The sequence below is a fragment of the Eptesicus fuscus genome, chromosome 16, assembly GCF_027574615.1.
Source record: "Eptesicus fuscus isolate TK198812 chromosome 16, DD_ASM_mEF_20220401, whole genome shotgun sequence".
Lineage (NCBI taxonomy): Eukaryota > Metazoa > Chordata > Mammalia > Chiroptera > Vespertilionidae > Eptesicus > Eptesicus fuscus.
The window spans coordinates 37081954-37094149 of NC_072488.1; the positions used below are offsets into that span (position 1 = coordinate 37081954).

The 12196-nt window shown below is 40.3% G+C and overlaps 1 protein-coding gene across 4 annotated transcripts in view; it reads left to right on the top strand.

Moving 5' to 3' along the window:
* The first annotated feature begins 5631 nt into the window (after positions 1–5631).
* UGP2 (UDP-glucose pyrophosphorylase 2) overlaps positions 5632–12196 on the top strand; it is a 46451-nt gene continuing 39886 nt past the window's right edge. Inside the window, exon 1 of one of the 4 annotated variants that reach the window (XM_028154522.2) lies at positions 5632–5846. Coding sequence is in view for 3 of the 4 variants with exons in the window: in XM_054727862.1 (XP_054583837.1) it covers positions 7020–7065 (46 nt within the window). In the remaining variant the exon portion in view is untranslated. Of the gene's footprint in view, positions 5847–6450; positions 6844–7004; positions 7066–12196 lie in introns of those variants that run through there. The other 3 variants (XM_008147552.3, XM_054727863.1, XM_054727862.1) reach the window with 3 other exon arrangements.

Here is a 12196-nt window from a genome sequence, read left to right on the forward strand (position 1 = left end):
ATTACATTTAGGATCTATCCAGGTTAATTTCTCCATCTTAAAATCCTTAATTTAATCACAGTTTTGAAATCCCTGTTATCATCTGAGGTAACATTCACAGGTTTCAGGGTTTAAGAACTGGATATCTTTGAGGGCCATTATTCAGTCAACCACAGTGATTATCCAGAATTTGAAGAGATTATCATTTTGAAAGTCTTGATTAGAAACTATGTGTAGCTATTTTAAACATAAAACCCGATTCAAAAAGTTTATGTTCATGTAGGAAGTTCAAATTTGTCATTAAAAAATTTGAAAAGATTTTATCCTAAAAGTTTTATACAAATTATATTTAATATTTCCCCTATTATTTTGCATTCACTTTTATTTTTGTAATTTCATGTATTTCTTAAGCAATTGATTTTTCAGCATGTCCAGTATAGATATCCACAAATTCCCTCCAGGTTACCCTAATTGCCATACAAATATTATCATTTCTCTCTGTGTCACGATGAGGAAAAGTTTGGGAAATAAGTGAGCAGAGTCCTTATCTATTATAATAGGAAGTTGAAACATATAATGCCTAAAATCCAGAAACCAAAGAAATAGCAATATAAGCATTTATAAATAACTACCTGGTATATACAACTGAGGTAATTTTCAGAAGAAAAATGGTGCAGGGCTGGATGAAGAGAGGTAAGGCAAAAGAGTACAGTTATTTATTATCAGCATTTTGGTACTAGTGAGATTTTTTTTAAAGAACTACTTTTCTTTTTAGACTACCTTATTATTTTTTTAAAGTACTATCAAAGAATATTTTTTAAAAGAACTACCGTGTTTTTTTTTTTTTTTTAAATACTACTCATTCATTAGCAGTCCGTCTCACAGATATCATTTGATATCTTTTTCCAGTTAACACTGTTTGGTTATGTTTAGAGTCAAGTGAAATGCCCTATTAAACATTTTTAAAAAGTCAGTAAAAATGGTACCAGAACTTAACATTATTATACCACAGTTTTTCCTGTGGTGTTTTCTCTAAATATGTCATTCTCCTTTTCATTCTAGAAAGGGAAGAATAGTGTTACTTTTTTATTCCCTAATTTATATTACACATTTAACAATATATAATTACCTAATTATTTAGGCCTCATTCAAAGAATAATCCTGAGAATCTTCTCTTTAATATTTAGTTAGAATGGTGAGTGTGAAATGTTTAAAATAAATTCTCTGAGACTAAGAAACAGAAGTTCTTTATCCTTCCCTTCCCAGTGGTGGCACTGGCAGGAAATTTAGTAAGCTGACCAGAGGCAGAGATGTTTGGAAAACCATCAAAAGACATTTGATGGAATGCACAATAGGGCATCTTTAATATGGCTGAAAGAGGAAAAAATAGAGTTAAACTGAATGCTTTCCTATTTTACAGCTCTTTTCTATGAGGGTTTCAAAGTCACTAAGAATAAGTAACCACATTATCTATACATACATCACTACAGAAAAGAATAATGTCTATCTTAGTAGTTTAGTAAGAGATGTGTTATTTCTTAGTGTGTGTTTTTTTTTGTATTTCCAAATTATCTAATCTAATAGACAAATATGCAAATTGACCGCACCTTCGCTACACCTAAGCCACGCCCACCAGCCAAGCCAAGCCCACCAACCAATCAGGACAAGTATGCAAATTACCCCAACAAAGATGGCGGCTAATTTGCATATCAAGACAGCATCGAAAGAAGCCAGGGGCGAAGGGAAAAGCAGGCGGGCTGGAGGAGAAGGCGGGGCGGGCGACAAGGGAGGTGCGGAGGCGGGGTAGAGTGCAGCAGGAAATCCTATTGCAGGATTTTTCCTGCAACGGGAACACTAGTAATTACATAATGATCTATGTTTGTTAAAAACCCCAAGTGAATACAGGATTTTTTAAATGGTTATTCCTGTGCCTACTTACTAAAGGAAATAACTCTTCTGTCTCTACAATTAAGGGGGGTCTGGAGATGCAGTTTGGCACATGAGTGAGATACAATTTCATGGGCATCACCAATCCTCCTCAACACTCTCCTCTGGGCAACATACAGAACATGAGAAACAGGAGACAACATAGTAAGGACATGTCTTCTAAGCAACTTTCAGAGGAGAATGTAGAGTAGAATTCTTGATGTGAACAAGATAATGCATGTTGTGGTTAAACTGCATTCTTGAGAGCCCGATGATTTTTAAAACTACTTAGAAGATTGGGTTTTCAACTCTTTAGATAATTATCTGTAATGTGAGACAACCCTGTTTTTAAAGCAGCTTAGTTATTTGAAATAATTGCTACTGTTGTGATATACAAGTTATATAACCTTCCAATGGAATTTAATTTCATACTATGAACAAATGGAAGGATATGTCATAATTTAAATTCATAACTTGTTTCAGCAAACTTCCTGATTCATTAACAACACGGTGCTGGCAACAGGAAAGAATGAAGTCTTTCTCTTCCTCAAGTATTTGGAAACGCCATTCATTTTTAGACTACTCATTCATTAGTAGTCCATCTCACAGATATTATTTGATATCTCTTTCCAGTTAACCCTGTTTGGTTATCTTTTGATTCAAGTGAAATGCCCTATTGTTAGACCTAATCAGTAACTGGCAATTTCTGACCAATAGTAGCCCCCTCTTCCCTCTTTCATGTGAGTGGCCTAGGATTTATGATGGATACAGGTGGGAGCCAATGCTATGTATTGAGTGTGGGCACCAGTCTGGTGTATAATTGCTACCTGGCCTCTTGGCGAAACACTTCAGGCATGGCTGAAAATTGATGTGTCTAACATGTTTTCCAAAACTGCATTGCTTTATTTTCTTGTGTGTAGGGAATTGGGGTAGGATAGACAAAAAACCCAAACCCATACACATTACTGATCTGCATACTTATTTCATGCTTTAGCAATTTCTAAACCACCCCATTATTAGATAATGACTATGGTGGGTAGTTAGCAAAGCTTACTGTCAAGTCATCAGAATGTTGCATTTGCTGCTACCATTTTTATACTTTGGCCCAAGTTGATATTCCAGGTGGAAATAACTGAAACAAAACCTCTAAATATAAATTTTAAAAATCTTGTTTACAGCTCTCAAAGAGTAAAGGATACAACACTGGAGTTAAAAAGGTTTAATGGCAATAAATTGGTCATTCAGTATATACTTACTAAGTGTTTGCTATGTACCAGACACTGTGCCAAACACTAAATTTAAAGGGCACAAAAAAATGATGGTTAGAAATAGGGCAATAATCATTGTCTCCTTGTTGTCGATAGGATGTACCTATATAACAAAATAGAAAATGATATGGCAAGGTTGTTATACATGCCAGGACATGGGACTAGTTAAATGAAATTGAATTTTCTCAAGTTTCCAAGGGGAAGTAGAAAGAAGGAAAGAGAAAGTTACAGGCAGAATTTATATCATCCTTAGATGGTAGCATATGGTACCAGTGAAAAATTGGCTGTCAGGTTTCTTTTTAGTTTACAATCCATTATAATTCATCCCTGCACACACACTCCTTCCCAGCCCCCCATCTTCATCCTCCTTTAGATACCCCCAAGTTTCTCCCAAGGTTTATCTGCAAATCTATCTATGCATTTTACAGATTTCTAATGATATAGATATCAGCATCATACACCTTGACAGGTAACTCCATAGTAGTGTATTATGAAAAAAAAAAAAAAGGATTACACACACACACACACACACACAGCGCAATTTTTCAGGTATTAAATGTATAGATATATAGAGAAGTAGGCAACTGCCTTCTGAACCGATTTGAAATTGGGCCTTTCTTCCTTAACCCCACATGATCTGCCAAGTGAGGTTGTTTCCAGTGGCTCTGAGGGTGTGGGAGAGGGAGGCTCTTTTACAAAATCTTTTGGGGTTCAAGATTAAAAGTAAGCCACTGTATGAGGAAATTCCATTTACAGGGCACTATTTAAAAATAATATTTAGGAATATAGCTTGTAGTATTCTCTTAACAGGCAGCATCTGGGTGGTTATAGACTTAACCATTCAAGACAGGTACTTATTTTTTTGGAAATTTCTTGATGCAGCACATGTACAACATTCTTTGGTACCAAATCTCAATATATAATTACTCATAAATCAAGATGTCATTCTTAAGTATTACCAAATGCTCTTTCTCAATTAAAACTCACTTCCTCTCCCTTCATCTTCTGCAAAGATAGAAAATAACTGATCTTCCTTTTTACAATAAACCTTGTATAATTAAAGATTCTTCATTGTCCTTTAACTTCATCTAGTGCAAGCTAAGCAACCCTATGGGGCCCACATTTTTAGTGGTATTTTATTTTGGTGTTAAGCTGATTGTTAAATACGCCTTACTTAGAGCTGGGACAATTACTCTACTGTACACAAAAGATGTGGAGACTCTGGTTAAGATCTTCAGTCTCCAATGCCATTCTTAAAATGTAGGCATCTGGATTGTAGATACTTCTTTGGTTTTATTTGGGGAAATTATTTTATAGCCGACAGGTCTTTGGGTGTAATGTTTTTGAATTTCACATAAGAAACACAGTAACAAGAGTTGTCATTCTCTAGTATGACAAATGAGTCACTGGCCTTGTCTGTGCTGTCTAATATTTCTATGTAAATATGGTGGCACTCAAAACACTCAAGTTCGTTTAGAGAATTGTCATTTAGAAATTCTCACTTTACCTTTGTTGATTAGTGTTGTCCAAACTCTTCTAAGAATCACCTGGTTTGCTGAAGGCACCTAAGAGAGTGCTGACAATTCACCTGTCCCGATGAGGGTTGATTGAGTCCTGAAGTACAAAATCTAAGATACACCCTTCGACTGGTGCACGGAGTCTTAACAAGGAAGGCGGGTTGGCGCGTGCCGGGCGGCCCTCTTGCAGACCCCGGCCACTGCCAACGTTCTGCCTTTTAACATCCTCTCTCTTTGAGGACTTGGGGAACATATTACAAGGTAAGCATCTCTTGAAGGGTGACTCAAGCCATTTCCACTTTGGTCAGAAAAGCAAGCGCCTATCACAGCAGAAATCCCTACAGGAATAGGAACCGGACGTGGTGGTTCTGGCGGGAGAGCCTTCATATGTGGCCCTTTCTTCCACGTTTTAAATCCCTCCTCCTGTTAGTGGGCCCCATACATCCCTCTGCTTACTCCTTAAGGCATCTTCACCCTTCCCAGACCACGTATCTGTGAGTTGAGTTTGTGAGAAGGGCCTGGGCTCTCAGGGGCAGTTGCTGTGGAGTGCTCAGCCTGTATTCGCCGGATAGGTGAGTATCGTCAACCTCTGGTAAGCGGCAACATATTTACGGACTGAAAAATAACCACTCCCTTGCTGAAGTTATCTGTAGAAAGCTGGGTATTTTACTGGTGAAACACCCCTGCCGCGCCGCCTCAAGTGCGGAACCCACGCGCGGAATCCCCTCCTCTGGCTCCGCGCCCACACGGGCGGGGCTTCCTAGAGCCGCAGACGCCCCGCCCCCCTGCCACCTCCGCACATCTCATTGGCCAGGCCCTCCACCGCCTCTGTTCCTGACTGGCGGCTGCTGCTGTCCGTCCGTGCGGCAGGAACGTTTCCGCATTGAGGGGGCTGCTCCAGATGGAGGGGGAGGGGAATCATTTAGGCGAACGTGGGGGCTTTCAGGTATCCGGAGCCGGCAGCTGGGTGGGCGGAGGGGACCAGCCGTCGGGCTGCCACCGCTGGCGAGGCATTCAAGGTGTGCGTGTGTGAGGGGAGAGAGAGGAGGAGGAGGAGGGTGCCTCGGAGGTGACATCCTCTCAGCCCGCGAGCCTTCTTCCCGGGGCGCCAGAAACGACCCCCCAACTTCCCCGCTGCTGAAGGAAGAGGAGGAAGGTGGGTCTCGGTGGCGGTGTGGGAGGGGCGGGAACGGACTTCCCACCACCCCCAAAGGAGGGTGTGTTTCCCTCTCTGAGAGGGGGTGATTCTCTCGCCTTGACCAGCTGTGTGGCCCCCCCCGAGGCCGAATTTGGGGGTTTGGAAGAGCGCTGGGCTGGAGGGACTGGATGTGTGCGAGGAGGCTCGGGGCCTTCCCGACTCCCGCCCGTCGGACTCCGGGCGGCGCGCGGGCTCTCCCCTCGCGGGCGGCCCCTTCGTGTGCGCGGGGGAGGGGCGATGCAGCCTCCGGCCCCTCCTCCCGGGAAAATGCAGCGGCAGGGTTTTCGCCGCTCGCCCCGGGAAGGCGGGGAGCTGGGGAATTCTTGGCCCCTCCTCGTCCCGGGATAGTTTGGGGGCTGGTAAAAATGGTGGCCTCCACCGCCGCCGGCCTCCCTCGCCTCTGCCGCGCCCCCGAACCCCGCTAGGGCGCGCGGGCCGCTGTTGACCGGGTTGGCGGAGAGCTGGCCGGAGGCTGGACGGCGTGGAGGGGAGGGAGGGCGGGGGGTGCGGCCAGCCAGCGCCGGGTGTCGCCCGGCCCCGGAGGGCGTGGGGACCCGGGGGCGGTGAGAGAGCCGCGGTGGATCCGCCTCTTCCATTGATGAAATTTAAGTTCGTGTGAAGTTACCTTTCCTGGGAGTCTCCGCTTGGCCCTCATTGGTGTCAGGAGCGCAGAGTTACCAGCCGACTCGGTCGCACCAAGTTTCTGCCTTTGGAAGTGGAGGAGATTTTCCTTTTTCTTTTCTTTTCTTTTCTTTTTTGAGGCAGTTTTAATCGCTTTGAATAAATATTCCCTTAAGTGGCTAAACATAGGAAGAGGAGAAAGAACACGTCGGTTATTAGAGCAGGGGAGGAAATCACTACCCTGGTGGAGGGACTCCTCTAGAAATTAACATATATTCTAGTACACAAGCCAGAGTATTTTCAGAAATCCCTGCAATGTCGAGATATGTGCAAGGTAAGACACGCTGCCTCCCGGGTCGCTTCAGCTGGCTGTGGGGACTGGCACTCGTGAGAGGGTTGGTGGGCCGTCTGGGAGTGGAAATGCCCCTTTGGTTGAGATACTGTTTGCGAAAACCTTTTCGTTAATTTTGACGTTCGAGCTTGGGCTGGCGTTTCCGATACGTCTCATTTATGCCCCTCTGCTCGGCTGGGTTTAGTCCTGACTGCCTGAAATCAGGTTAGTAGCACTCTGATTCCTCGAGATATAGTGGCTGTAGATGATGATAAAATAGGATTTGGGCTGCTGGCTTCATCTGTTTTCTTTTCTTGGTCGAAGTTAAGGTAACTGTGTGTGTGTGCGCGCGCGCGCGCGCGCGGACAAAATGGGGAACTGGGAGGGCTGAGGAAAGGCAGGTGGGTTTTGCCAGGACTGTTGGGGGAAGTTGGACTCGGCTCCGATTGCGTTTGTGTACTTGGTTTGAGCCTCAGATTCATTTATTGCGAAACCTGGAGGAGCTCATAGAAGCTGGAGGTCATTTCAGCAGGAGAAATGACTTTGCTGCATTGCTGTGTTTATTTTTTACCGTCTTTCAAGTCTGCAAAGATTATGAAGGTTTCTTTGAAATTTGAAAATTGCCCTCTGAATTCTACGTGTGTATTAAAAAGGGGTTGGAGAATTACTCAACTGATTTAAGCAGTAACACTGCGTGTATATGTGTGTACTTTGTACACTTCGAAATTGGTGCTGTCTTAAACCTTTGTCACCAGTGTATAGCATGGAATTCGCCTTCTGGTATGCAAGTAAACCTTTTTTTTGTAGACCCCAAAGTATGAAAGCTTCAGCCATCTTGAGCACACAGCTAGTAAAGTTCACAATCACTTAATGTGACTCTTAATAAATGTAGATGTACTTTAAAAAATTGTCAGTAATGACCCTCATTTGACCCAGGGAATAAAAATGCCCTAATAACTTTTACAACACTTTATTAACTCTTCTTTGAGTTTTGTATAAAAAAGTAAGTAAGAGTTAAATGGCCTGCCTGATGGAAACGGGAAACATGCCTGCCTTTAGCACTAAAGCTCAGAAATGCCACTTACCATTAGACTTTCAAAGTCTTGTTATACCTTTATATGTGGTGAGAGATGCTTCGTATGTGTTTATTGAATAAATGTCTGAGTCAAAAATAGCAAGGCAGAAGTAACTGTTAGAAATTTGCTTGTTTTGTAACAGCAATAACAAAATTTAATTACCAGAGAACCCGTATTTTGCAATAATATGCTAGGCAAAAGTTGCTTCTCTTTAAAAAACTAGGAATATTAGTTAAACTCCAGCTGCTTCTTGTAGTTGTGCTTTAGAATAGCTTGCAAAGGTGGTGCGCCTTGACTGATTTCACAGCCTTTACTGTTAATGGCTGTCTTCAGGAAATTCTAAATCAAGTGGCAATACAATACTTAAGAGTTTCTGTGAATGTTGTCATTTCTTTCCCTTGTCATCTATTTTTTATGTTGGGATATTTTTAAGTTTGTAGGAAAGTGGCACATTTGTCAAAACTAAGAAATTATCATGGGTATATTACTACTACTTATTCAGACTACTGTTCCATTGCGTTTAGTTGTGATACACTTTTGTTTTAAGTGGTAGTTTTCCTTTTAAATTGGCAGTTTTGCACAGAGGTGACATTCCCCCCCCCCCCAAATTGACATGATTGTGCTCCTGTTTATCATTGTTTAAATTTTGTACTTCAAGTGTAAACCCTTTATGTTTAATTAACTCTGATGCTCTTACAAATGATAAACCTAATTAGCTAATGACTTGGCTGACTCCATAGTTCAGTTTTCAAGTGTAAGGAGTGGGATTTTTGTGTTTGAAATTTTTTGTATTATATCAAATTTTTTAAATCTTTAGCACTTATTGATATTTCCACTCACTGATACTTAGGGCACACCACTCATAGGGGAAAGATTGAACAACTATTAGGCCCCTAATTATTTGCATATGTTGTCTCATTTAAGCTTTGCAAGTCCTTAGAAGTAGCAGGTTTTTATCATGGCTTCTACAGTTAAGGAGGTAGAAGCATCTTGTCAATTCACAGATAGTAAGCACTGCAATTCATATCTGGGTAGATGAACCTAAAAACTCTTGTCCTTTCCAATACCTTTTGCCTCTTTCATTAAAAAAACTTATCTAATGGCTTGTTCCTCCAAACTAGACTGTCAGTTCCCTTTGGGCAAAGATAGTATCATATCCCTGGGGGAAATACAGTATCCTGAAGTGGTTGATGCTCTAAAAGAATTTATGATGGATAATAAAGGAGAAACTCAGCACTTTCCATGTACTTTTTCATAGGTTAGCCTACATTTTTGGTTGTAGGGGTTTTTGTGTTTTTGTTTTAATAACACCTCTCAAAATTACATAAATGTTGAGAAGGAAAAGGGTATGGACTTAGGTTTGAACTCTGTTGCTAAGAGGTGACCTTAGACACAACTTTTCTGAACCTCAGTTTCTACATATATAAACATTGGGTATTACTACCTATTCCACAGGATTATTGAGAAGCTGATGTGAGATCAATTACCCGTATTTTCCAGCGTATAAGACGACTGGGCGTATAAGATTTTCCTGGGTTAAAAAGTTGTCTTATACGCTGGAAAATATGGTAGTCCAATATATCTAATCCATTATATCTAATCCCATCAATATAGTCCAATATACCGTATTTTCCGGCGTATAAAACGACTTTTTAACCCAGGAAAATCTTATACGCCCAGTCGTCTTATACACTGGAAAGTACGGTATGTGAATTTACTAGTCCCATACTAGATGGCTAGTAATTTTTACTTTTCTTTCTTAAAGTGACAGTGGCCTTTCAGATAGCATTGTCACCATAAGGATAATCGCATGTCCTTAACAGAAATAAATAGAAACAAGGCAGGTATGACAAGTCATTATTTTCCTTTTCCAGGTTTGGTGTTCAGGCCCCTAGCACATGGGAGTTGATATGTGTAACAACAAAAAAATGAAGTGTGGGGGATAGGCGAGAAATTAACAGAAATGTAAATACATACTTGGTGACAGTTTTTGTTTCAGTCCAGTCAACAACAAAAATTTTGAGTGCTTACAAAGTATAGTGTACTGTATTGGGATTTCTTGTGTATTCCTTATGGAGGGAACTTGAAATTCAGATGATGTGTTGTGTACACATGTTTTTGAATTTCCTGGAAATTGGGGCTGCTGTACTTGGCTTGAATCTCTTCCCCCCAAAATCAATGTGCTTTTATAGGAAATGTGCTTTTATAGGAAAGCTTGGGCATCTCCATTCTCAAATGTTTTAACCATAAGTTACAAGGTAAAAATGTTCATTTAATAAAACTACTTAATGTCAATAGGAGATTTCTCAGCATATATGCCTTGACCAAAGGAAGGTTCAACTTTCTTTGGGCATCTCCCAAGCCTGCGTTCCTCAAGCACTTAAGATTTCTTTTCATAGGAAGACTACTGATTCTAGGGCATAATACCCTAATTTGGTGTATTCTACCCTCAGGTCACCTTCTGCCTAACTGTGATATTATTCTCAATTTGGTAGTTTTCTCCTCTTAAGGGGTTGTTTCAGGGCCCCCAATTATTCTAAAAAGAAAAAGTAAGTACTAGCTGAGTGAGAAGTGGCTTCTTCTTATCACTGTTGGAGGTACTAGGGGTAATCAGCAGCTGTGACTTTATGCCAGGCTTGTCATCCTATGCCATTTGGAATTTTGCTTTTTAAAAAGTTCTGATTGCTGTGGGGTTATCTCCCTATATGATTTGATTCTTATAAATGGTGCAGGGACTTTTGTCATCTAGCCAGCTAAGGCCATGTTATGTGCTTATACTGTAATATTAGAGGAACTTTTTAAACAAAACTGTTTTTAACAGACCATTATCTAAATTATATACTAGTAAACATGTCTCTTAATGTTCTTAAATTGAGGTACTTTCTTATATTTCAGGGGAAGCCATTTGAATATCTCTGTTAAAAATATTTGAGGCCTGTCAACTTTCCCATTTGTTGGAATTTTCTCTTTATGGCTATTTTGGTGATGCTTGTTTGGTAGATGGCAGCTCGCCAGGAAGAATCAGCTGAGCTAATTATAACTAGAGGGGTCTCAAATGAATACAGGGATGAGAAACATTCTGGGCCAGGTTGTGGAGGTCAGACCTTGGCCAGGTTCTTAAAGACTGGTGTCCTTTTGACATAGCCCACAGTTTGTTTTTTTCTAAAATATATTTAAACTTGGTATAATAGTCTTTGAATTGTGGACATCTTGGGTAATTTAATGGGTTGTTAAGGTACAATGACTATTAGTTGAAACCATATGTCTTAGACCTCTAAAATTCTACTACCAGCCATGCATCTTTTTGTTAACTTATTAAATTCTTTGAAAGTTGGCTTGCTAAGCTACTGAAAGAAAATTAAACCTTGTGTTTTTTTTATTGGGCTTATGTGTGAGAAAGGGGATAATACTTCATTTGAAAGCTTTTTCCCAGTTCTTTTGGTTGGTGATGCAAGCATCTCCTTTAGTTTGTTGCACAGTAATTGTCTAGGGCTCAAATTCTGCCTTTGCCAACAGACCCATTGTTTATTTTTCTCAGTCATTGCCAAATGAAATTGATTGTGCCCCCAAACCATTTTGATAATTAAGGATTGTTTTTGAGAACCGGGGAGAAACTGGCTGTGTTAACTTACATAAACAGCGAAGTGTTTGATTTTCCAAAACACTTCTAGATATTTGTTAATTTTTTGAATATAAATCAAGAGAGTTCCCAGTTTCTCTGTGAAGTTTAAAAATACTATTCATTGTATTCATGTACATGCAATACTCATTATGTTTAATCCACTTTTTAATTATTAGTTACTAAATTGTAAGAAATAGTATTGTAGGAGAGCCTTCCTTCAACAATAGCACCACTTGTTCCTTGACTATGGAGACCTGTAGACAAGGTGATTGGCTTTTGTGCTTTTCTCTGGTTGCTGTCCTGGCAAAGGCTGCTGTGATGTTTCCTTTATGTTACAACCCTGCCTAGAATTTTAAAACTTTCAAAGTGTGGGAAAACAGAATAACATAATTCTATGCACTGTATTGGGTCCATTTATGTCATTGGTAAAATGCTTGGCCTTGGTAATAAAATATTTATAGAATAAATAAAAGCTTTGATTTTTCATTGCCCAGAAAATAAACTATATAGAAGAAGAAGTTGGAGAGCATAAAGGAATGCTTATTCTGATAGGTAGTTTTAACTTCACGTAGTAACTCACATGGTAGACATAGTTGGGTTTTGTCAATTTTCATTACACCTGGAGTTGGTAAACCATGTAAATGCACTGTAACCAAGA